Genomic DNA, 27,899 nt, shown 5'->3' on the forward strand with positions numbered 1-27,899 from the left:
AAAAAGGAAGTAAAAATATTTAAACTCCTTGTAAAAGACTAAAACGAGAAAAACAGACATGGGTTCACTCATTGAGATATCACAAGACCACTTTGGACAAGCCAATAGGATACAATATGTTCTTATTCAGAGGGTCCAATCACTGTCTCATCCAGAAACCCAGGGGACATAATATGCAGGTAAGCAATGATGTTCACAGGACAGACACAGTCAAGAGAGAGTCCTGAAGAAATATAAGCACATGAGAAACTGAGACTTTTAACTGGATTACTAAAATCTTTGTCTCAATATCTGTCTCACTGAAATGGCAGCCTTGACTTATGGGTTACCTTTGGTTTAGCTCCTTGCAATGTAAATATTTTATGATCTTAAGACCCAGTGACTTGCTGGGTCTTTTGGCTCATGGAACATTAACAGTTGTGAATGAGAAAACTCGTAATAAAACAAATGGATCTTGGCACAAAGAAAAAGCCAATACCAATTGCTTAAAAAATAAAAGAGCCTCAGCTGATAGCAGGCATTACATTCTCACTTTGAAGCTAAGTAAATGGTACCAAGATAAATGGAGAGTGAGGGTAGAAATGAGGTACAGTCACCCCATAAAATAAGTAAATGCACAGAAAGAAGGAACATTTTAACTGAATTTTGGAACCAGGATTATATGGAAAGAAGATACAAGAAGAGTGGTAGTAGCTAAGCACAGGGATGAAAAACAGGTTAGAGGAAATGGCTGTGGGGCGAGAAAAAACAAAAGGTCTTGCACCTTCTTAGCATTTCACTGGCTTGCATTTTGGCTTTTTCCAAAGAAATTCAAGTCTCTTCAGAGAGCATATGGCAATGGGGGCTATGTAACATGATGTGGAATAATGCACGGGACTGAAAGGTGGGTTTGAACCTCAAAGTCGGTGGTTCAAGCTCACCAGCTGTTCCTCAGAAACCCTATACAGGGTTGTTCTGAGTCGGAACCAACTCAACAGCACTAAAACAATTAACAACAAATAAGCTTGTTGTTGTTAAGTGTTGTCGATTCAGTTCTGACTCATAGCGATCCTATATAGGGTTTCCAAGATTGTAAATCTTTGCAGTAGCAGAAAGCCTCAACTTTCTCCCTAAGAGCAGCTGATGGGCTCAAACCCACAGTGCTTTCCCTACAAAGCCACCACACCCCTCAAGTAAGCTTCGTTCTGGAGTGGTCAATAATTAGAAAAAGATCACAGTATTCCATATATTTCCACATATTCAATAATATTCCCTATATGTCTACTCCTATTCGGTTGTTTAGTGCCATCAAGTTAGTTTACTCTTAGCGACCCTGTATAGGGTTTCTGAGGAGCAGCTGGTGAGTTTGAACCACTGATCTTGCTGTTCAAACCAACCTTTTGGTCCAGTGTTTATCCTACAGTGCCACACCAGGACTCCTATTAGTTATCCTAAATTGCAGAACCGAAGATACCTTTTCAAACACAAAATGCTATGATTGCTAAGGACTTCTCCTTCAAAAGCTTCATTGGCCTAACCTCTCAGCCCTGATATTTGTAATCCTCCCCTTTATTCTAAACAGTCTCAAGAAATTCCTGATAAGAGCTGTTGATGTTGTTAAGTGCTGTCCAGTCAATTCTGACTCCTACTGACCTTGTATAGGGTTTCCAAGGGGAAGCTGGTGGGTTTGACCCACCAACCTTGTTATTCATAGTCCAGGGCTGATCCTACAGCACCACACCAGGAGTTGTCATTCATAAATTCATTAGCCCTAAGATGCTTTGGTAGCATAGTGGTTACGAATTGGTCTGCAAACCTCAAGGTCAACAGTTCGAAACTACCAGCTGTTCCACAGGAGAAAGATGAGGCTTTCTGTCCCCATAAAGATTTACAGCCTCGGAAACCCTGTACTGGATCGCTATGAGTTAGAAACGACTCCACGGCACATAACCACCATCAATGTGGAACCATAGGATAAGCACTCGATCTAAAGGTCAATTTGAACCTCAAGGTCGGTGGTTCAAATTCACCAACTGCTCCTCAGAAACCCTATACAGGGTTGCTATGAGTCAGAACTGACTTGACGGCACTTAACAGCAACAATATGTTCTTAGTAACTTAACTCATTCACAGAAAGGTAGGCTTGATTAGAAGTGCAATTGGCTGAGAGTGAAAAAATATATATGCACATCCTGTCTCCTGTCATTCTGTGTGAAGTCAACAAGGACAGGCAGCCTAGTATACCAAATACTAGGTTAGAGAAGATGCGAGGAGGTGGTGCTGAGGAAGATAAATTGTTGTAATAGACAGTTATGGAACTTGCCTTGGCAAACCTTCTGAGTTCTACATCCATCTGTTCCACATTAATCTGTCTCCACTGGGTTTTAGTCCAATTATCAATGCTTCTCTGAAACCGCACAAGCAGATAAAAATGTCAACAACATTTGGTGGAAGCAAGTCTCCACTGCAAAATATGTAAACTGATGATACACAGTGAGTCTATCATCCAGAGGAAGTCAATTCTTTAAATATTAACTGCACTCATCAAAGCATCCTTATTGCCAAAACAAGAAAGTTGTCATAACATGTCAAACTGAAGGCCAAACCATTATTAGATATTAATTTCTAGTCACAATGACAGATTCCATACACTGCCCCTCAGGATCATTAAATCCTATATACTTGGAATACACTAGTAAGGACAGTAGTATTAAACAGCAGTTTTATAATTCTACAAATAATATAAGCTCTTTCAAGATAATCTTCATCCATTAGCAAAACTCTCATGAATTATTTCTTGACCAAATTCTGTATTTTGCTAATATATTTCCATGTGACTTTCAACATATCTCAAAAACAGTTATGTATAATACTTGTTGCAATATGCTGAGTTCTCTAGAACTTATTATACTTAAGTTTTTAATTTAACCATATTCAAAGTACCATGCTTAGTAAGGGTCTGTTTATATATGCAAATATGAATTTTCAATTCAATAAATGTACAAGACATGTACACATACCAATTTTTATTTATAGTCTATATAACCTGCCCAAAAAGTCTGAGGTTAACTCATTCTGCAAAGTCTGATTGTGAACTAAAAACAAAAATAACTTATTTAGAGAAAAATCTTCTGCTAACAGATTTGTTGTAGTTGTTAAGTGCCATCTAGTGAGTTCCAACTCATAGCGACCCTGTGTAGGGTTTTCTGAGGCTGTAAATCTCTGTGGGAGCAGAAAGCCTGTCTTTCTTCCTCAGATGGGCTGGTGGGCTCTAACTGCTGACCTTGTCATTTTGCAGTCCAGTACTTATCCCACAGAGCTACTGCACTCCTGTAGAATGGCATAGATTCTAAAAATTGTATGTTTGTTACAAGAGAACAAGAGAAAAAATAGCATGCGTTCAAAAAGCACCATCTTACTCTAACATAAACAATGACATCCCAGAGTCCCTTGAGCAATTTTATCTCTTTACGACACTGCTTCATTTGCTTGTACTCTGGAAGAGGCACTTCAAACAGATGAGTCGATTCTTGCATCTGCAACATTTCTTCTTCTAGTGCTTCAAGCTCTTGATTTGCCTAAGGAAAAAACACACATATACATCCAAACATCTTTAACATTAATAAACTGTACAAGAAGAGTCACCCAGCTCTGTACCTTAGGTTTGTCAACATTTAAAACTTTGAGTTTTAAAAGAAAATAAAAAGAAATCAGAAGTATAATTATTAGTAAACTATAGAAAACTAGACTATTAAACTAACAGCTACTCAAAAAAGTGAAAATAGACTATTGATAAATAAATTCAGTAATGTTATCAATACTCTGCACACAATTCTGGAAAAGTTGTTCTGGTAGCAGATTTCTATGAATACAATTTTTCAATATGATTTTCAGTCTACTGTTGGGGACTTTGCTAGGCTTAAAAGCTCAGGCACTAGAAACTTAAAAATAAAGTAAAATTCTTGGATAATCACTTGCTAAGAAACGAATTTTCAACTTAAAAATATATCCTATAGATTACGAATTATCCTGGTATGTACCCAAAAGAATTCATGAAATGAAACACTGAAGTTAAAACACAGCGCAGTGGAAGAAATCTCACAGGATGATTACTTTTTACCAAGACAATCATGTTAGACCATCATCTACCATAATGGAGGGTCATCAAAAAAGAGGAAGACTCTCAATGACATGGACTGACACAGTGACAGTGACCATGGGCTGAAACAGAACAGTAACCGGGAAGATGGTGCAGGACCTGGCAGTGTTTCCGTCTGTGGTGCAGAGGTGCTGTGAGTCCGAATCGACTCGATAGTACCTTGTAACCAATAACAACATCTACCATCACATCTGTGTAGAACAGTTTATATTTTATAGCAAATGTAAATTCTCAAAGTTTGTCTTTGGTTTGTCAGTTCTTTAAATTATTAAACAAAGTAATATATTTTACATGGTAAAATTTAAGAAGTACACAGAGCTTGTGATGCAAGAAGACTATTCCTCAGTTCTCTGGGTATTATTTATCTGTGTCTCATTCAAAGCTCAAGGTTTACACATTATATATATTTTACCTGCTTTGCAAAAGAAATATTTTGCTTTATTTGTCCATTTTCTTTTTCTCCCACCTACATGTGGTGCTGTGGGTTAATAGGCCAGACTGCAAAGCTGTTTGAACTGCAAGGTCGGTGATTCAATTTCACCAGCTGCTCCTCAGAAACCCTATACAGGGTCACTATGGGTCAGAACCGACTCAACGGCACTTAACAACAACTCATCAATAATAACCAATACTAGACAACTTTCTAGTAGTGTAGAGATGCTAAAGCAAATGAAGAAAATGAGGAGGTACAAGAGCTGAACAGAAAATTTCAAAAAATCAGCTAGAGAAGATAAAGCTAAATATTACAAAGAAATGTACAAAGATCTGGAATCAGAAAAACAAAAAGGAAGAACACACTCAGCATTTCTTAAGCTGGGGGCACTGAAGACAAAAATGAACGCTTGACTTTCATTATTGAAAGATTCTCTGGGCAAATTGTTGAATGATGCAGAAAGCATCAAGAGAAGATGGAAGGAATACACAGAGTCACTGTACCAAAAGGCAATGGTTAATGTTCAACCATTTCAAGAGGTACCATATAATCAAGAGCCAACGATACTGAAGGAGGAAGTCTAAGGTGCATTGAAGGAACTGGCAAAGAACAAGGCACCAGGAATTGATGGAATGAAAATTGAAAATCTTTCAAGAAAGTGAGGTGGCACAGGAGGCACTCACTCATCTCTGCCAAGAAATTTGGAAGACAACTATCTGGCCAGCTGATTGGAAGAGATCCATATTTGTGCCCATTCCAAAGAGAGATGACCCAACAGAATGTGGAAATCATTGGACAATCTGTTTGCTATCTCATGAGAGTAAAGTTTTACTAAAGGTAATACAGAAATGGCTATAATCATACAATGACAGAGAACTTCCAGAGGTTCAAGCCAGATTCAGAAGAGGCCGTGGAACAAGGGATATCATTGCTGATGTCCAATGGATCTTGGCTGAAAGCAGAGAATATCAGAATGATGTTTACCTGTGCTTTATTGACTATGCAAAGGCTTTAGATTGTGTGGATCATGACAAGCTATGGACAACAATGCGAAGTAATGAGTATTCTGGAACACTTAATTGTGCTCATGAGGAATCTGTACCTGGACCAAGAGGCAGTTTTTCAAACAGAACATGGGAACACTGAGTGGTTTAAAATTAAGAAAGGTGTGCGACAAGGTTGTGTTATTGTACCATACTTATTCAACCTGTATGCTGAGCAAATCATCTGAGAAGCTAGGTTCTATGAAGAAAAACATGGCATCAGGATTGGAGGAAGACTCATTAACAACTTACAATATACAGATGATACAACCTTGCTTGCTGAAAGTGAAGAGGACTTAAAACATTTATTGATGAAGATCAAAAAGCACAGCCTTTGGTATGGATTACATCTCAATGTCAAGAAAACAAAAATCCTCAGCACTGGACCAATAAACAACATTCTTATCAATGGAGAAAAGACTGAAGCTATCAAGGACTTCATTCTCCTTGGATCAACTATCAACACTCACGGAAGTAGCAGTCAAGAGATCAAACAATGTATTGCATTAAGCAAATCTGCTGCCAAGACCTTTTTAAAGTGTTGAAGAGCAAAGATGTCAGCTTGAGGACTAAAGTTCGCCTGAACCAAGCCATGGTATTTTCAATAACCTCATATGCATGTGAAAGCTGGACAGTGAATAAGGAAGACCGTAGAAGAATTGATGCATTTGAGTTATGGTGTTAGAGGAGAATATTGAAAGTGCCATGGGCTTTCCATTTTGGAAAAAGTGCTGCCAGAGTGCTCCTTGGAGGCCAAGATGGCCAAACTTGTCTCTCATACTTCGGACATATTTTCAGGAGGGACCAGTCACTGGAGAAGGATATCATGTTTGTTAAGTTGGAGGGTCAGCGACAAAGAGGAAGACCCCCAACAAGATGGATTGGCCAAGTGGCAGCCTTGATGGACTCAAGCATGCAACAATAGTGAGGTTGGCCCAGGATCGGGCAGTGTCTTGTGCTGTGTGTAAGGTTGCTATGGGTCGATGCTGACTCGATGGCACCTAACAACAAGACTACTTTCCACCACTTGTCTGTTAGTTTGTCCCACTATGGTACCTTGCATGTTCTTGTGATACTGCAAGCTATGTCACTGGTGTTTTAAATACCAGCAGTGTCACCCATGGTGGACAGATTTCAGCTGAGCCTCCAGACTAAGACAGACTAGGAAAAAGGAGAAAAAGATTTCCGAAGATTTAGTCACTGAAAACCTTATGAAGAGCAGCTAACACTGTCAGATAGCACCAGAATATTGACTACTGAAACAAGATGAAAATCACTAGAACATTGTCAGATCCAGATCCAGAAGATGAGTTCCTCATGGTTGGGAAGTCACTCAAAATACAACTGAGGAAGAACTGCTTCCTCACAGAATTGTTGGCTGTGATGAGGTGAATGGAATAAAGCTTTCGAGACCTTCAATTGCTGATGGGGCACAACTCAAAATATAGAGTAACAGCTGAAAACATCCATTAAGACCCCTAATGAGATGGAATGGCACAACAATGGGCTCAAGTGCAGCAACAATTGTGAGGTTGGTGTTGGACTGAGCAGTGTGTTTTTCTGTTGCACAAGAGGTCATGATGAGTCAGTACTGACTCAACGGCACCTGACAATACGTCTGAAGCATGAGACACGAATATATGTTAAAAGTATGAGACACTCAACAAATGAGCAGTGTGGTTTCTTTTTCTGAAAATACTTTCCATTTCAATAAATAGCTGGCAAATATTCAAATTCAACTGGTCATTTCCTATCATCTAAAAATGAGAGCGTACCTTTTTTTTTTTTTTTAAATGTCTTCTAAAATCTGAAGTTTGATAGGGCTCTCATCTATGACTGCTTTTTCTGCTGACTTGAATACATGGTAATATATGTATTGATTGTGTGTGTATAAACTCATGTTCAACTGAACTGAATTATTTAGAAGATGGAGACTATTGGACTGAGATTACTTTTTTCAGATAGTATTTGGGCTTGCTTCTACCAGATGCTGAAACAGCAACCAGTAACCACTTTAATTCCCTGACTTCCAGACCCCTTACTCATTTTATTGTTTTGTTATTAAATGCCAGAGTCAGTTCCGACCCATAGTGACCCTGTGTCGGGTTTTCATGGAGCGGCTAGTGAGTTTGCATCAGCGAACTTGTGGTTCACATTGACCTTGAGGTCCAGTGCTTATCCTATGGCGCCACACCAGGACTCCTTATGTACTCAGTATCTGTTTTATAAATAAGGACTTTTCAAAGTATGGAGACTTCACTCTCCCAAAAGTCAACATTCCTTTCATTTCCTCTTAGAAATTTTGCCGATATCTTATAACTGTTCCATTATTTCTAGAATTATATGCCCAAATCAAAAAATCAAACCCAAACTGTACTGCTCTTGAGTCCATTCTGACTCCTAGCAACCCTAGAGGACTAAGTCGAGCGCCATCTCTCTCTCTCATGGAGACACTGATGGATTCAAACTGCAGGCCATGTGGCTATAAGCTAAGTGTTTAACCACCAAGTCACCAGGACTCCTTAATATATCCCCCAAACCAAAACCACACCCACCACCGAGTTAATTCTGACTCACAGTGACCCAATATAGAAATTCCAATACTCTAAATCTTTACAAGAGCAAACAACCTCATCCTTCTCCCAAGGAGCATCTGGTAGTTTGAACTGCCATTCTTGTGGTCCTCAGCCCAATATCTAATCCACAGCACCACCAGAGCTCCCAGGGTACTGTATCCTGACCTATGAAGAGACAACAGCACATAATGCAACTTTCCCAAGAGAGATGCACAACAGCATTGCCCTTATTCCTAGAAAGTCAATGGTTTCTATCTTGTGTAGGGAGTGAGTTGGCTTGAGCATGAGGCCCTACCATACCAGCCCAAAATAAGCAAACACATGATATTGGTAGTCTCAAAAGATAATTATTACCAAAAAATGGGGGGCTACAAATGCAAGAAGTCTCAAAAGATAATTATTACAAAATGGGGGGGGGGGCTACAAAGGCAAGAAGTGACTGGCTTACAAGCTTTCAAGAGAGAACCTAGATCCACAGGGCATGGAGGAAGGTAGAATCTCCACTGAGTAGTATCCAATTTGCCAAGGCAGGGCTGATGAAAGGAAACGCAGATAGGTCTCCTGTGATACAATAGCGAATAATTGTTACCAGGACTGATTGTGAGGGTTAAAAATGTAAAGGTAGATGTTTTGCAGCAAGGAGGGGAATGATTAACTTTGCAGTCTAGAAGTGGAGGTCCCTGGGACCATCAAGGGAGAAGAGAGGAGTGCAGGACCCTACCCAGAGAAGCAGTGACACCAGAGATGGAGGCAGAGATGATGACGTGGAGAGATGGGGCAGCTGGGGACTCTAGACCCAGAGAGGGAAAGGGACTGTGTGCTGATGACCTGGGGGGCAGGCTTGTAGGGTATACCCTTTGGCTGGTTGATGATGCATGGAGGGGCTTGTAACAATGGCAATGAAACGATCTACGATAGGATGAATGTAAAACTAATGTTCTCCCATGTAAACTATCACATAATTCACAATAAAACATTAATAAAGATAATTATTAGATATGGCTTCTGAACAAGCACTCTAAGAAAAGAAATTCAAGAGAAAGCTAACCCAGTCCTACTATATTCCAAAGACTTCTCAGCACAATCTGTAACTATAATTATCTCTGATTGTTAAATGTGTAACTGTGCTGTTATATAGCACAGAATGAAAACAGGAAGATTTAACAGATGTTAACTATACAGCTGTTGACAAGCAGCAGCATGTTGGTTAGTCAAGGAAAACATCTTTCCATCTACAATCAGTGTAGACCACCTGCAATTAGATGTAACCTTGGAAAATCCATCATCTAATGAGTACATTCTAATCTACACCCTTTCACGAATCTCTGGTAGCACAGTGGTTACGAATCGGGCTGCGAACCTTAAGGTCAGCGGTTCGAAACTACCAGTCACTCCGCGGGAGAAAGATGAGGCTTTCTACTCCCATAAAGATTTACACCCTCGGAAACCCTGTACAGGGTCGCTATGGGTCGGAACCGACTCGATGACACTTAACAACAACAATATACTAACCAACTCTTTCACCAACTAAAAGAGAAGACTTTATGATAATGAGTGGTGTTCTAAACTTTAGAGAGAAAAGATCTGTGTTATATAGATGTTTTATTATAGTCTAGGGAATAAAGACTTTCTAGCATAAAGTTAAAACAGGAATAAATTCAAGGCAATTTATATGAAGAATCAGACAGATTCCCAGGTCTTGAATCTAACCTTTAGAAAGTCATTTTCTCATTTTGGCTGCTAGGTTCAGAACTCCCAGGGAAAAGGGAAAAAAAAAAAAGATAGTCTTCCCAATAAAAATTTTAAATATCTTTTTTAGTCTAATGTAGGTGACATTTTATTCATCATTTGGGATACTTTGCTCACTATATTCATTCTCATATTAAGTAATTCACTCAAGACTAGGATAGAATGACACAATAATACGCTTGTCCAAGGTTAAAGATAAATTATGGACTGTCCTTAATACGGTAAAAGTTATTAGCCAAGTATCACATGGAAAACAGTACAATGGTTGAAGTTCTGAAATTAAAAAAAAAAAAAATCAGAATTATGTATTTGATTTTCTAGTTCTGTTACTGCAACCTCCAAGAAGTTATTTAATTATGCTACAATTTACTTGAAATAGGAAGAGTAATCATAGGTACATTTTAAGCAAATATGCTGAGTAAAATCCTTGACATACAATAGTGGCTGTCTGCCATGGAGTTGATTCCGACTCATAGCGACCCTGTAAGGGTTTCTGAGGCTGTAAATCTTTATGGGAGCAGAAAAGTCACAGAGCAACTCATAGATTCAAACTACTGACCTTAAGGTTAACAGCCCAGCTCATAATCCACTACACTACAAGGCCCCCTAGACATCTATAAGTGCTTTAAAAATAGATGGCCAACAAACATATGAAGAAATGCTCAAGATCATTACTCATTGTTGTTATTGTCATAAGTGCTGTCAAGTAGGTTCCAACTCAGAGCAAGCCTGTATAGGGTTTCCAAGCGGCTGGTGAGCTTGAACCGCCGACCATGCTGTTTAAACAACTTTGCAGTCCAGTGCATTAACACACAGTGCCACACCAGGACTCCCATCAGTCATTAGAAAGATGCAAATCAAAAATAACAGTTGTGACGCGAATGTATATGCGCACCCATGTTCAATGTAGCATTATTTACAACAGCAAAAAGATGGAGAGAGCCTAAAAGCCCATTTACAGAAGAATGATTAAATAAACTTTGGAACATACACACACACACACACACACACACACACACACACGGCAATACTACGCAACATTGAGGAATAATGATGAATCTGTGAAACACCTTATAGCACGGAAGAACCTGGAGGACATTATGCTGAATGAAATCAGTCAATCACAGAAGGGCAAATATTGTATGATACATGGTTTTCATGCTCAAACAAGCATTCTATGATGGTTACCAGGAGTGGGAGGTAAGGGAGAATTATTTACTGGCTTGAAGGTAAACACATGTTAACTTGTGTGACCAAGAAGGCAGTTAAAAAAGAAAGGAAGAAGAGCAGTGGGGGAAGAAGAAAAAAAGTATATTAATGATTACCAAGGATGAGGGGAGGGAGGAACAGAGAACTACTGCTTGAAGGGGCACTGAGATGCTGTCTGAGTTGATGAAAAACTTTTTAAAATAAACAATGGCGATGGTTGTACAGCATGTTGGGTGGAATTCAGTGTGAATGAGTCACATGATTAAAAATGGCAGCATGTTTTTTATATATCTCTTATTACAATAAAAAAACAGTTAACTGGTTACAAATATGGTTCTGCATACAGATTAAGTATGTGTGTGTATATATATATGTATGTGTACATGTGTACCAACACACATATAGAGAGATGCATATACATTCATATTTGTATACACACATAGCTATATAGTTGCATAGTAAATAATATAATAATGTCAAATATAAACACATACACTCATACTTCCTGAAGGTTTTAATCTGAGACAATGCTTTGGATTTCTTTTTAAATCAATCTTTAATGATAAAAGAATACTTTTACTTGTTAAACACAGAGTTTGAATTTACTTAGTGTTTTCTGACAATTGTGTCTCACTATGAAGTGTTTGGATCTAAAACAAAACACAAAAATAGTTGTTGTTTAAGTACCGTCAAGTTGATTCTGACCCATAGTGACCCAATATAGTGTTTCCAAGGAACAGCTGGTGAGGTTGAATCACTGACCTTGCAGTTCAAACAGGACTCCACAAAAGAGTAGTTGTTGTATTCACTTGTTGTTGTTGTTAGATGCTGTTGAGTTGGCACCGATTCATAGTGACCGTATGCACAACAGAACGAAACACTGCCTGGTCCTGCGCTAACCTCATAATTATTGCTGCTGCCACTGTGCCAATCCATCTCAAAAAGGGGTCTTCCTCTTTTTCCATGACCCTCCACTTTGCCAAACATGATGTCCTTCTGCAGGGACAGGTCCCTCCTGATAATATGTCTGAAGTATGAGAGATGAAGTCTGGCCATCCTAGAGCACTCTGGCTATACTTCCCCCAACACAGATTTGTTTGTTCTTTTGGCGGTGGTGGTGTACCATGGAGTCAGTTCAACCCACAGCAACCCTGTACCAGGTTTCCGAGGCTGTAAATCTTTACGGGAGCAGAAAGCCCCATCTTTTTCCCGTGGAATTGCTGGTAGTTTCGAACTGCTGACCTTGAGGTTAGCAGCCTGACTTGTAACCACTGCACTACCAGAACTCCTTACAATGCCTCACTAGTATGATCATTTTGATAATTATGGTGGTTTTGGAAAACATGACTTAGCCCTCTATATAATTTACTTGTGAAAAGTTGTGCATACTTGGATTTAAATAGTTAACTGTCAATTTCTATAACCAGTGGCAAAAGTATGGTAAGATACAGAAGTCTCAGCATATTTTCTAAAATACCAACAATAACATGCAATATTTGAAATCTCCATTACCTTGTCAAGCATTGTATATGGATTCTCTGCATTGAAGTCAAGAGGAGCATAGCATCTAAATCTTTCTCTGAACTCGGACTGTTTTGCCTGATCACAGAATAAAGAAAATAGGAGGTGAATCTCCAATAAACAGCTTCAATTATATTTATAAAACTCTTCTCCAAAGAACAAAACAAAAACAACCAGGTAACTAGCTTACATCAAACAAAACGCATTTCTTTCGTATACGAGTGACCTCTGCATTTTGGAGAGGAGAAACTTCATGTCTGACAGTTGCAGCAATCTTTTTGGTAATTTCCCATCTTTCAGGTAATTCCTACAGAAACAAACAGGCAAAATAGGAAAGTATTACAATTCCACAAAGAAATCAACCCTATGAAATTCAAGAATTATACTTTCTTTACACTAACCCATGGCATCCTTTTATTCTTACAGAAAATTAGGCATTTAACCATAAAAGATTGAAGAGATGAAGTCTTAGAGGCAGGCTGAAATATAGATTGACCCCCTGGCACCTCTGTATTCGTATCTGCCAAACATACACCAAGAGTCAGTTTCATCTCAGAACAGACAAAAATCCTTTCAAAATAAGGATCCCACCTTTCCCAATTGTTTTTGCTGCTGAAAGAAAACAATTAAAGAACTCTGGAAACCACTTTGCTGACCTATAGCAGCTAGAGAGAATTCATAGGTGGTACAGTTAGATACTCAACTACTAATGGAAAGGTTAGCACTGTAACCTCCTACTCCTAGGGGTTTGGGGAAGACAGGCCTGATGATCTGGTACAACCTTGAAAACCCTGGAAACAATGTTGTTCTGCACACATGGGATCGCTAAAAGTCGGAATTGACTCGACAACAATAACAAACAACAGAAGTAACTGGAAGCTGAAGAAAGCCATGCTTAGTTAGTTAACATAGTGTGAAAAGATATGCTTTGCATCTGGTATAGTTAAGATAAAAATGTGAATTATTCTCATCTTCCTGCTTTCCTCTAGCCTCCAAATCTCTGACTGAGTCTGTTCTTTCTTAATGGAGACTCTGCGTGCTCAGGATAGCTTATTTAGATGACTTGAATTTCTGAAGTTAGAAGGGCAAAGGGAAATAAAGGTTAATTCCTACTTGATATAGGACAAAAGAAGCAATAAATAGCCCAAGTAGCAACTCAACTCTGCTCTTCCTACCTACAATGAAAACAGAGTGAAGGCAACTTGTTTTCTTTGCAGACCAGTTGCACATATTAACTGTTGAAAAGCATTCCGGGTATGCACATTGACAAAGTATTGTTTCTATGGTCATCTGTGTCATACAACACCACAGCATTCTACCTGGTGGCTGAAGTGCAAAACCAAAGGTCCCAATGACTGTTTAGTAACTCTCAATAAATATTTGATGACTGATTCAGAAACTGCTCATTATAAAGAGTGCAATGTGCCTAGGGCACACGGAACTCCTCTAGGTTGTACAAGAGGTTAAGGTAAAGCACATTCAGTGACTTAAATGGTTTTATAATCTGCCAGAGTGAATGAGAGGACATGACAAATGTGTTGATTTCCATCAGAAGGTCTACGTGTTATAAAATCAAGAACACTAGGGAAGCAACCTGGTGCTATGGCTGGTCTTGAAACCCAATTGTTCTTCCATCTGTGCCTTTCCTCTCTATCTCAGCAAGTTTCTGCATCCTCATCTAGACACTGACACTTGGGTTTCCAATCCTACACCAGGAAAGTAAATATCCCAGGAAGTTACTGCAGGGGCCAGTTCTGTAAACCAGAGACAGCTCACATATGGGGGCTAAAGCCCCTTGACCCTCTGCGTTCACATCAGGCCTGCAGTTGCCTGCTTTATATTTATTGTTATTGTTAAGTACCGTCCAGTCAGTTCCAACTCACAGTGAGCCTGTTTAGGGTTTCTGAGGAGCAGATGGTGGGTCTGAACAGCTGACCTAGTGATCCAAACTGACCAAGATCCTATGCTTTTCAGAGTTTCTCTGATACAATCTACTCATTAAAGAAGTAATTGAATCTGAGGCTGAAGGAGTGAATGGATTTCAACAAGCAGAGATTAGAGTAAAATCCCTTGAGATCTTGTGAGGTTAGGCTACCAGTGGCAAGGGTCAGTGTGCGCTATTATGGAAATTGGCCAATATTAGGAGGATAAGGGCAGTTGCTTTTGATTTTGAGCAGGGAAGGAGGGTCTTGGTCACACTTGTAGATTTGAGAGTCCCATCTAGCTGTCGAGTATGTGGTCGATGCGGTATGAGGAAAAATGAGAGAAGAAATTATTGCTGTGATTGAGGTAAGAAGAAACAGGACTGAATTAAAATGAGTTTAACAGGAGGCAACAGACTGAAAAGACATTGTATCAAGAGACCATCTTGCTGGTGGTACAGTCCTATGACTTTGAGGAAATCATATTAAACTCTTGGTAGGCATGGACCCACCTAAGTGTTTTTCAGCATAAACCCAAGCACAGATGAGTATATGGAAAATATTACAGCAGCTAATAGTAAATTAGGAGAAGCAGTAGTATCATAAATCACCTTAATTAAAATAATCCAATCTAAATGACTGAAGTCGACAATGGTTTCCTAAGTGGTATACCACCAAAAGCACAGGCAACAACAGAAAAGTAGAGAAGCTCTTCTTGTTACGAGCCATCGAGTCACACTTAATTAAAATTGAAAACTTTTGTGCATCAAAAGATACTATCAAGAGAGTGAAAAGAAACCCCCAAAGTGGGAAAAATATTTGCAAACCATGTATCTGATTAAGGGTTCACTTCCCAGGACATAGGAAGAAAATCACAGCTCAACAAAAAGATAAATAACCAACTGAAAAATAGCCAAAGGGCTTGACCAGACATTTCTCCCAAGAAGATATATGAAGGTAAGTATATATATATATATTGCTACTAGGGTTGATTTAAAATAAAATGTGTTTAACATATTTCTATGATCACTGGATGGCTGCAGACAACTTCTTTCAGCAATACACTTGTGTTCATTTCCTTAGGGTATTGCCAAAAAGAAGCTCTGACCAAAATATTGACTTCCGAAGAAATCTACTGGGCTGGTTTAATTTAAGACAAAGAGGATTATGGTGGTTGGTTTTAGTTATTCCAAAGGAATGATCTTGATGGATTTTCTTGAAGGGCACAATTTGATCACAGGAGTTTATTATGAAGAAGTTTTAAGAAAATGGAAAACTGCTTCAATGTAAAAGGGCCAGAAAAGTTGTTTCAAGGAGTATTTTTCCCATCATGACAATGCACTATGCTCATTCTTCACGATATCCAGGGCTGTCCTGTGAGAATTTTGTTGGCTCTGGTAGCGTAGTGGTTATGAATCGGGCTGCGAACCTTAAGGTCAGCGACTCGAAACTACCAGCCGCTCCGCGGGAGAAAGACGAGGCTTTCTACTCCCGTAAAGATTTACACCCTCGGAAACCCTGTACAGGGTCGCTATGGGTCGGAACCGACTCGACGGCACATAACAACAACAACATTGCACTGATCTTGCCCCCTTAAGACTTTTTTGTTTTGTTTCCCAGAGAACAATGAAAAGGGACCCTTGAGGATGCCACAATTACTGTTTTGATGTGGTGTAAATTAAAGAGCACAGGATTCTTTGGGGACAGTCTATGAGATGGAAACACTGTCTTCAGCATTGACCTAGATGTTGCTGCCAAGTACCATTGAGTTGGGTCCAGCTCATACCGACCCTGGATAGGATTTCCGAGGTTTTAAATCTTTGCAGGAGCAGAAAGCCTCAGCTTTCTCCCTTGGAGTAACTGATGGGCTTGAGCTACCAACCTGGTGATTTGCAGACCAGTGCTTATCCTATGGAACAGTGATATTCCCTATTGTTGGAAGAACAGTTCAAGAAATAATAGCTTCACATTTTAATATTTTTGTTTTATAAAGGTGTCTATGATTTTATAACATACTTTTTTACTTTCTCTCATATAAATGGCCAAAAATCACATTAAAAAAGTGTTTACTGTTATTAGTCATTGGGGAAATACCAGTCAAAACCACAATGAGATAGCAGTTTACATCTATTGGGTGTACACTATTATACTAATAAAGTGATAACTTTAATTAAAACACAAAAAACAAACAGAATAAACAAGTAAACAATGTTAGCAAAGATTTGGAACAACTGGAATCTTCCTATATTACTGGGGGGTGGGCGCATGTAAAATGGTACAGTTGTCATGTAAAATAGTTTGGTTAGTCTTCAGAAAAGATGAGTAGAGAACTACCATGTAGCCCAGCAATTCCACTTCTAGTAAAAATAACTGAAAACAGGGCCTCAAACAAATACTTAAACACAATTATTCTTAACAGAACAATTTATAGTAGCCAACAGATGAAAAAACAAACTAAATCCCTTACCAATAGATGAATGAACAAACAAAATATGGTATACACTCCTATAATGGAATTATATGGCTAAACTACAAAATTAGTATGCCAAGTGAAAGAACCCATCCATAAATATTGTACTTTTTCATTTATATGATGAATGCAAATAAGTAAATTCATTGAGACAGAAAGCAGAGAGGTATTTGCCAGGGGTTTGGAGGATGGGAACACAAGTGACTGCTTAATGGGGTTGAACTGTCCTCTAAGGTGATAGAAAATGTCTGGGAACTAGTTGTACTAAAGGCTATTGACTTGCATACTTTTTAAATGGTCACTTTTACATTATGTGAACTGAAAATTCACCTCAATCAAAAAAAGAAAAAAAAAAAAACAGCAAAAAAGGTTTATTGGCGATTGCAAGTATAGTGATGGTGGTTCTGTGCCGTGGAGTCAGTTCCGAATCATAGTGACCCCATATAGGGTTTCCAAGGCTATAAATCTTTAGGGACCAGAAAGCCTTATCTTTGTCCCATGGAGCCACTGGCAGTTTCGAACTGCTGACCATGAGATCAGCAGCCCGACTCATAACCACTCTGCTACCAGAGCTCCTTGATTTCAAATATAGAGAATTTTTTTAAAAAAGAAGAAAATGAGATCTTAAAGGATATTTTACCTAAGAAATTCTGAAAACTGAAAAGCTAAGTAACTTGTCAAGACTGGCAAACAAGATGGACTTGTACAATACTTGAAATATCTAAGGCTGAGTTCCAAACTCAGATCACTTAAATAGGATCCAATCAATATTTTTTGGTTGATGTGTCCATTGATCATACATGGAAGTTTAAATGGAAACACAGCCTGGAAGCTGGTGAATGGTGTACATATATAAACTACCTGTAGAACTTCAATATGGGTGTGGGAACAGACACTCAGCTGTGAGGTCACTGTTCATGAGTTTCAGTTAGATATTAAGGACTCTGTTCTTCATTTGGCCCATAGCAGCCACCAGGTTCAGCAGAGTATGAAGACAGGATGAGAGCATAGCTATCCCTGTTTAGGAAATACAGTGATTTTGTCATTCAATCCGAATCAGGTTTTCTTTATTAACATGGCCATGATCTGTTTCCTAAGACTAGGCTTCTTCTCAACTGACAGGCAGTGCTTAATTAAAAGGAGTGTTGGCATATTTCATATGTGAAAGTGGTGGCAAAAGTAGAAACAAACAAACATTGAGAGAGAGAGAGAGAGAGATCTTAAAGGATATTTTACATAAGAAGTTCTGAAAACTGAAAAGTTAAGTAACTTGTTTCAATTTAGAGGCTATTACTAAATACCTTCAAGCAAACAACATACTAACTAAAGAGTAAGTATGTTGGCATGAAACGCATCTAGAGTGAGTGTTGGTTAGCTGTACTACTTGTGGGACCATGACAACATTATTAAATCTCTTTAAGCTTCAGATTCCTAGCCTGTAAAATGAAAACATGAGTGTCTAGTATACAGATTGTGGGAGTCCTGATGTGGCACTGGTGGGCTAATGCATCAGACTGCAAAGTCGTTTGAACTGCAAGGTTGGTGGTTCAAGCTCACCAGCTGCTCCTTGGAAACCCTATACAGGGTCGCAATTGACTCGACAGCACTTCACAACATCATCATGCAGGTTGCTATGAAGATGTAATCAGAGTGTGCATGTAATATGCTTGGCTAACGGAGGTGCTCAGCATATGGCAATGATCATTATTTCGCCTCCACACTTACCTCCAGCTGAAAGTAGACTTGTTCTGGCATCTTCTGTCCATAGCTTTCCAAGAGCATGATGGTTTCTTTTAGTGGTTCAAAGAGTTCATCAGTAGCTCTCTGTCGACTCCTCACAGCCAGAAGATGCCCCATGATGTCAACCAAACCATCGTGACCACCTTCATTTGACTCTTTTTGAAGTCCTACATCTGTCTCCTTTATAAATTCTTGTAGCTCATTCAGGCTATTAAATAGACATATGTTTACACAAACAATAGTATGTACATAAACAATAGTATATACAGGCATAAATTAAGCACATCAAAACCCTTAGCATGTAAAGCTTCTGATGGAAACTTAATTTCATTATTTACCTCCTGAAACATTGTTCATCTGTATTATAATGCTCTTAACATCTCACAACTTAAAAACAACAACAACAATAAAGTAATAGAAATTAAAGATCCCAAATACCAAAGTACAAAAGGCTACCTGTCGATGACAAATCTTAAAAGGTGCTCCTGAAACATCCAGCTCCATTTCTTGATGATGCTTAGCAAGCTCACTTTGAAAGGTTTCATGTCCACCTTGAACCAACTATCAAAGACTCTGAAGTCATCAAATTTGCTCATCTGAACATACAAGGCTTCGTAAGTGTCAATCTGTAAATAGAAAAAGGAAAACAAAAAAACAAAAGAATCCCCAGTAACTACACAACTTAATCCAAAGTCAGTAACTACATCACATGCAAACATTTCCCTTACCTGTTCTTTGAATTGCTCAATAGTTGGCGGCTGCTCAGGAATTTCCTCATTTGCATGAGCATCCATTTCCTCTGATGTTACAGTATGGCCATACAGGAGAAAATGCTTCATGAATTCAGCTCGCTCATCCACCCAGAGGTAAGCGTAGGTCTCCAGGGTATTTCTGAAGTCTAAGACCTTTTTGATGACATCCGCTACTCTGTTCATTATCTCCTGCCTGGCTTCTACCAGGCCTAGCATGTTATCCATATCAATCTGAATGAGAGGAAAACCAGGCACTCACTGAAATCAGCCTTGCTCTAGCAATTTTTTGAACAATACTATTATCTGGGAAATTGTTCAAGGGAAAAATCCTTTAAACAAAATCAAAATTAAAAATGTTATTTTTTCCCAACTTCTCTGTTCCTTGTGCTTCCCATCACCAGATTATTTTTGAATAGTTAATATAAAAGCTAATAATTATTTACATACACAAACAGATCACAACCAAAGCTTATTAGAGGTTGTTGTTGCTAAGTGCTGTGGAGTCGGTTCCAAATCATAGCAACCCTGTAAAGGGTTTCCTAGGAGAAGCCGGTGGGTTTGAAGAAGTGACCTTGTGGTTAGCAGTGCAGTGTTGATGCTACAAAGCACACCAGGACAGGGAGAGGAGGGCCTCACTGTGTGGAGGCACTGAGCTTTTGTTAATGGTGATGGAATCTTTCAGGAAAAAGACAGTGACAATAACCGCACAGCATAAATACATTTAATGTCACTGAATAATTATGCAAAAAATGGTTAAATTGGCAAATGTTTTCTTATATAAATATTGCTCACAATTTTTTTTTTAAGTTATACCTACTTAGAAATAAAATACCTGAAAAAAAAAAAAAAAAAAAAAGAAAGAAAATACCTGATAATTTGCTATTTCCAGATGGGATGCTACTCTCTGCATGTGGGCAGACATTCTAAAGCTATTGCATAGCATTTCTTCTACCAGGTCATAGAGACCATCACCAGCATCTCTTTCTAAGGAAGGCTTAAACACAATCTCAGGAGGCATGAGGATCATTTGTACTTGAAAAAATGGTACAGGTTTCCATTGTTTCTCTGTATTTATCAGAAAGAAATCCAAGTCATGCATTATAGCTTGAAAAAAGCCTTCTACCACGATGTCATCGATGAATTCTACATAAATCTTCCAAGTATCCAGACAAGGATTGGCTTTGAAGAGTTTCCTATTTTCCTAGAGAGAAACATTAACAGATGAGCATAAACAATACTGAGTATTAAAAATGAAGGCTTTCATTATAATCAGTGCAATGAAATGAACTGATATTCCCCCATGTAAACTATCACTCAATTCACAATCAAAACTTTAAAGAAGAAAAAAAGTGTTGGGGGAAAGATAGAGTCCCCACTGAATAGTTTTCATGTTGTCTAGACGGGTCTAGTAAAAAGAGATGAGGATACGATTCTTATGATTCAATAGTGAGTAATTGTTATCATGACTAATTGCGACTGTCACTATTGTAAAGGGAGTAGTTAATCTTACAGTCCAGAAACAGAGGACCCTAGGAACTTCAAGGGAGAAGAGCCTAAGGTGAATGTGAGACCTTATCCAGAAAAGCAGCAACACGAGATGGAGGCACAGATGGGGACATGGAGAGAGGGAGTAGCTGAGGACCCTAGATTCATGGAAAAAGAGGGACTGAGAGCTGGTGGCCAGGAGGCAGACTTGAAGAATGTACCCTTTGGTGGTGTAAATTATTATATATGACTGAATGTTAAAAAAAAAAAAAAAAGAGAGAGAGAGAGAGCGAGCTAAAATGAATAGAGAGAAATACTGTTAACTGATGGTAAGTGGAGGGGATTATAATCATGGTAATGAAACAAAATATATGATTTGTTGAATGTAAAACTGATGATCTTCCCTGTAAACTTTCACTCCATACACACACACACACACAAAATGAAGGCTTCTTATGTAAACAGCTTGATGAAGAAGGATCTGTATTTTTGTACACAACACATGAATATCCAAGTGCTAAGTGGCACAACCTTAAACTAAATGGCAAAGTGCTAGCAGGACTTTAAAATCTTATGCTTACTTATGAAAGAAATTCAAAGTAATTTTTTAAAGAAAAAAATCAATTTGAAAATTGTAGTCTTCAAATACAGACAAGATATAAACTGGTTTTCAATGCATTCTGGATATACTGGACTTGTCTATAGCTCCTGCACGGTACCTAACTGTATTTGACCCTGATCTTTGCCTTCTAGGGCCTTGCCTAAAGTAAACTCACACATCATAGAACACTCCTATGGGACATCTGGAGATAGTCAGACATAACTAAGTCAGAGAAGGACTATGTACTCCAAGTCTCTCTGCGAGACTCACAGTGCACCTACTCTACTAAAATCTGTGTAACTTGGTCTAACTCAGTCGTTTCTAAAACTATTCAATCACACTGAATAATTGTTTGCAAATCACCTATGAGCAGCCTTTGAAATAGTCACTCTAGAAGCCTTAGGTCAGTGCTCCCTCTTGTTGTTATTGTTAAGTGCTGTGAGTCGGTTGTGAGTCATTGTGACCCTGTATAGGGTTTCCAAGGAGCAGCTGGTGAATTTGAACCACTAACCTTCCAGTTCAAACCGACCTTGTAGTCCAGTACTTTATTCTACAGCACACCAGGACTTCAGTGCTTCCTTTTTGTTCCAACAAATGCAAGTTTCTTCTGCCTCTGCACTTTCTTAGAATAGGTGAAACAATGGGCAGATCAGTGGAGCAGGGCTGGGCCAGCTTGAGATAGACAGGGCTAAGAACCAGTATAGTTTGGGCCTACAATGGCCAGGTCTAGAGACACAGTTGGTAAGACCAGCTAGGCAGTACAGTTGACTCCAGAGGCCATCTTTAAAGCCTATACAGGACTGAGGGCAGATGGCCATGGGAGAAACTAGCACAGAGAAACAGACACGAGGATAAGAGCTGATTCTAAGACAGACTAGGCTTTCTGCTTTTCTCTGATTATTACTCACCACAGAAATACAAAGGAGCTTCAAAAAGTTCATGGAAAAATGCAATAAAAAGAGAATTTTCCCATGAAGTTTTTGAAACTCCCTCTGATGAATTCCTTCTATTAGTCTTCCTGTCTACCTTTTCATTTCCCTGTGGTTTACACTCAACAGGGAAACCCTTTAAGCTGAGAGCCTCTGGCCGCTACTTTCACTCAGTAAAAGCCAGCTGTCCTCATAATGGCCTAACAACCCCATGTGACATGCTCTTAGTCCCTTCCCAACTCCATCCCTACTACTATCCCTTGTTCATTCTTCTCCAGCCATGAACAGACAGGTCACCTCAAAGCCTTTGTCCTGTTCTCTAGCTAGACACCCTTCTCCTGAAATCTGCATGTCTCATCTTCTTCCTCTTTCCGATCCATGCACAGATGCAACATTGGTAGAGAGGCCTTCCCAACAAAAGATCCCACACCCTCCATCGGCTAGTCAACATACTCGGCTCTATTTTATTTATTTTTGCCATTGTTCTTATCATCTGCTGACATGGCATATAATTGCTATTTTCTTTTACAGTCTTCCCTGACTAAGGCGTAAGCGACATGAGACAAGAAACTTGCTTGGGATCTTTTGGGTTTATTTGTCTGTTTTTTTGTTTTGCTTCATTTTCTGTTTTCCTTTACATTGTTAATCCTGGAATAGTGCTTGTTACTGGTTTAAATAATTCAAATATTTGTTAAAAAGAGAGTAACTATTGTCCTTCTTAGAAGAACATTGTGAGAGTTACATAAGATGATTTACACAAGGTGTTTGGCACAAAATGGGCATTCCACAAACAGTGGCCATTATTAATAGCACCAAAAAGCATGCAACAAATAAGGGATCACATCACTAGCCTTGCTGTTGAATTTTTTTAAAATCTTGTATCTTGTTTACCTCAGGAATGAGAGTAGTAAGGGTTACAGAAATTATAAGCAAGTGAAGTCAATACCTCCATTTTAAATGCCTAACCAAACTACATGTAGAGACTTCCAGTAAGAAGTGCAGACCCACTACACAGGCCCTCTACAACAGGGGTGGGGAACCTTTTTAATCTGCCAACATTTTTAACATCACTCATGGGCCACACAAAATTATCAACTTAAAAGTTAGGTTGCTCTATTTGACCAAACTTGTGTGGTGCTGCAGGTTAATGCACTGGGCTGCAAAGTCACTTTGAACAGTTGGAGGTTCAAGCTCACCAGATGCTCCTTGGAAACCCTATACATAGTCGCTATGAGTTGGAAATGACTTACAACGACAACAACAACAACAATGTGATGGCTAGATTCTTGGTGAAGTGCTGTAGGATCTGCACTGGACTGTGAACCACATGGTCGGCTCCTCAGAAACCCTATAGTGTTGCTATGAGTCAGAACTGACTAGACAACATTTAACAACAAAAAACAACGTGATGGCTGGAACTGTGGTTGCCTTGACAAGGCCTAAAAAACGATTTCATGGGCCTTATACAACCAGTGGGGTTGGACGTTTCCCACTCTTGCTCTACAACAAAGACAGGAGAGACCAAATAAAACAGACACAGAGGAAAATCCTGAAGCCCTGAACTTCAGAGGAAAGGTTAGAGGGGTGGACTGAGTGCTTGCTGGGAGTAGAAACTGAGCAGGGACAGTGAGAGAGGGAGCCTGACTGGTGAGCAGTTGTTCAGATGTGGCACGACCACCATGAATTTCTGTAAGTAGCTTTGCTGACAGAAGGTATCTTGGCAGAACAGATTCACATAGTTGACGGGAAAAGTGCAATTCCTTCTTTGTCCCCCATGCTCTGCTGGTGACCAGAGGGGTAGTCAGTTCTCAACCTCATCTACTCCCAGCAAAGCCCCTGCTCACCAGGAGTTCCACTGTGAGGTGGAGCCCAGCTATGCCACTTGGTGCACCAGTTTGGTGTTTGAATTCAGGTGGGCTTGGCTTAGGATCTACAGAACCCATGGAATCACCAGACCATCTACCCTGTGGTCCTAACAGACACTGAAACCAGCTTCATTGAAGGCCTGTATGGACTACTTCCAGATTGAGTGCTCCAAGCACAGATAACACTGAGGCCTGTAGGCACTCCATCTAGGACCTCCTAGGACCTCGGCTGTCACACCTCTCCTACACCTACCTCACAAGCTCCCTGAATTGCAGGAGTGCCCTACCCCCTCTGAGTTTTCTTTTCTTCTCTCTGGGCCCAACAGCTACTCTGGGGTTTTTTTGTTTTGTTTTGGGTTTGTTGGGTTTGTTTTTTTTTCTTCTGTTGTTTCATTCTTTTGTTTTTGTTGTTTATTCTTTCTTCTCCTCTTTCCATTCCCTTGAATTTTATTCTTCCTGTATCTCCTTTTTTCCCCTTCTTTTCTTCAGTCTTTCATTTCCTCTCTTCCACTATTTTCCCCTTTTGATCTTTTTACTACTCTCTTTATGTGGCACTGTGACTTAATATGCTGGACTATGATGTCGGTTTGAGTCGCAGGTCAGTGGTTCAAGCTTACCAGTCGCTCCTTGGAAACCCTACACAGGGTTCCCATGAGCTGGAACCGACTCAATGGCACTTAACAGCAACAACTCTCTTTCTCTTTATTTCATTTTCCCTCCTCCCCTGGTTTTTCTAAGGACTATTTTTATTTATATTTCTTCCTTTTAATTTCCCTCCTACAGCTCCATTTTCCTGTCCCTCTTTTTCTCTTTTCAGTTATTGTACTCTTTTTTGTAGTCCCTGCCTGTTCCATTTAATTTTTTCATAAATTTTTATTGAGGTTTACATGTAAGAACATCAGTTTTACATTCATCTTATCATATTTTGTTTCATTGCAATGATTACAGTCCCCTCCATGTATCATCAAATAACCAAAGGGTACACACCACAGGCCACCCCCGGCTGTCAACACACAGCCCCTCTCCCTCTCTGAGTCCAGTGTCCCCAGACGCTCCATCTGTCCACATCATCTTCTCTGTCTCCATCTCTGGCGTCACTGCCTTTCTGGGTAGGGTCCCGCTCTCCACTCTTCTCATTTGATGGTCCCAGAGACCTCTGCTCCTGGGCTTCAAAATCAATCACTTCCCTCCTTTTGTCAAAAACATCTACCTCTATATTTCCTAGCCCTCACAGTCAGTCCTGATGGCAATTATTCACTATTGTAAGACTAGAGTCTTATCCCCATTTCCTTTTACCAGCTCAATCCCAACAGATTAGAAATCTTTCAATGAAGATTCTACCTTCCCCCACCCTGTCTGGAACTAGGCTCCCTCTTGAAAGCTTGTAAGCCAGTCACTTCTTGCCGTTGTAACCCCTCCCCCATTTTGGGTAGCCAATTAGCCAATGTCTAAAGTTGCCCATCCCTGTCAACACTGTGTACTGAGGGGGTGGGAGTGATTCTCACTGTAAAGATTTGTTCCCTTTTTTGAACTATTACATCCATAAGTATAGGTAAAGTTCATCAAATTGTATCAGGTTACTCTTTTTTTTTCTCCCTCTTCTTTCTTCTGCTAGTCAAGTTCTGATCATCCAGGCTTTGATGGCTATCTGTGGGTACTATCTGCAAGCATGGGTGTTCTTGTGCATCTCCATCACTTCTTATCAGCTGGATGCTTCACGCTCCGCTATAGTTCTCTGTGGCCATGTCACTGCCTCTGGGCCCAGGAGTCCCCGGGTTTTGCTGTACTGCTGGCCATCCAGATCTCCACATGGGTTCATAGGTGTCTATTGAAAGTGGTCAGACTTAGTTTGCAACTTCATTGCTGTTTTTTCCCCCTCTTCCACTTATTGGTGATCAACATGGTCACCAGCCAGACCACATGCCTGCTCATGCATTCATCTTGAGAGTCTCAGTCTTGGAAGAGAGTTTGCTCTGAGAGGTCCTGACCACTTGCCTTGATGGATCCCGGGTGAACAGCTTACTTGTTTTTGTAGGAATCAATCAATCAGACTGCTGTTATTGCTTTGGATTTTTCTTGCTGGTCATTCTTTAACAAAATATCTTCTGTTCTTCTGGCTGCTCCAAGCTGGTCTACTGTCCTTTTCAGTGGACATTTCCAACCTCATATGATTCTGGATGGGGTTCTGGATTCCACCTATGGTCTTGTGCAATGTAAAGGCTCCACTGGAAACCTCTTTCACTGGGCAATTTCTAATACCTTTAAGGTATTCCAATCAGTTGTAGGCTGAAAACGGACTTACAAGCTTTCTGTAGTGATGTTTCTGGCAATTTACACATATAGTGCAATCCCAATCCAGATTCTAACAACATTCTTCAAAGACATGGAAAAGACAATTGCAAACTTTATGTGGGAAGGAAAGAGATCCAGGATAAACAAAGTACTGCTTAAGAAGAAGAACAAGTTGGAGGCCTCTCACGCCCCAACTTCAAAATTTACTACATGGCTACAGTGGTCAAAACACCCTGGTACTGGTACAATGAAAGATACATAGATCAATGGAACAGAATCGAGAATCCAGAAAATTAACCCATCCACATACAGCCAACTGATTTTTGACAAAACACCTAAATATATCATATGGGGAGGTGATGTCTCTTCAAGAGATGGTGCTGGCAGAACTGGAAAATGATATACAAATGATTGAAACAAGACCTTCACCTCATACCTTATAGAAAAACCAACTCAACATGGATTAAAGTCCTAAATGTGAATCCCAGAATTATGAAGGCCATCAAGGAAAAAATAGAGACAAATGTGAGGGCACTGATTCAGGGGATACACAGACTACCAAACATTTTTAAAACCACACAAACAAAAGTAGACAAAATAAATGAATGGGACATACTAAAAATTAAAAACTTATGTGAATCAAAAGACTTCACCAGAAGAGTAAAAATGGAACCCACAGAATGGGAAAAAATCTTTTGAAATGACACATCAGACAAAGGACTCATTTCTAAAATATATAGCAAACTACAACACCTCTACAGGAAAAAGACAAATAACCCAATTTAAAAATGGGCACAGGACATGAACAGACACTTCACCAAGGGGGAGATCCAGGAAGCCAACAAACATATGAAGAAATGTTCACTATCACTAGCCATTTGTTGTTGTTGTCAGGTGCCATCAAGTCAGAACTGATTCATAGCAACCCACGCACAGCAGAACGACACAATGTCCTATCCTGGGCCAACATAACTACCGCTGCCATACTTGATGCCATCAATGATGCCACCTGGCTGATCCATCTCATTGGGGGTCTTCCTCTCTTTCTCTGACCCTCCATTTTACCCAGCATGACATCCTTCTCTAGCGACTGTTCCCTCCTGACAATATGTTCAAAGTATGAGAGACAAAGTTTGGCCATCTTGGCCTCCAAGGAGCACTCTGGCTGCACCAC

General features: G+C 39.6%; 1 protein-coding gene across 1 annotated transcript in view; it reads right to left on the reverse strand.

Annotated features, from left to right (window-relative positions):
• Positions 1–27,899, reverse strand: part of DNAH11 (dynein, axonemal, heavy chain 11) — a 436,577-nt gene that overhangs the window by 349,170 nt on the left and 59,508 nt on the right. The window contains 8 exon segments of the mRNA XM_006832223.1: positions 2,303–2,386; positions 3,399–3,557; positions 12,661–12,747; positions 12,860–12,976; positions 18,787–19,009; positions 19,258–19,427; positions 19,530–19,784; positions 20,422–20,754. Coding sequence (XP_006832286.1) covers positions 2,303–2,386; positions 3,399–3,557; positions 12,661–12,747; positions 12,860–12,976; positions 18,787–19,009; positions 19,258–19,427; positions 19,530–19,784; positions 20,422–20,754 — 1,428 coding nt within the window.

This window comes from Chrysochloris asiatica, unplaced genomic scaffold (genome assembly GCF_000296735.1).
Source record: "Chrysochloris asiatica unplaced genomic scaffold, ChrAsi1.0 scaffold00006, whole genome shotgun sequence".
Taxonomy (NCBI): Eukaryota; Metazoa; Chordata; class Mammalia; order Afrosoricida; family Chrysochloridae; genus Chrysochloris; species Chrysochloris asiatica.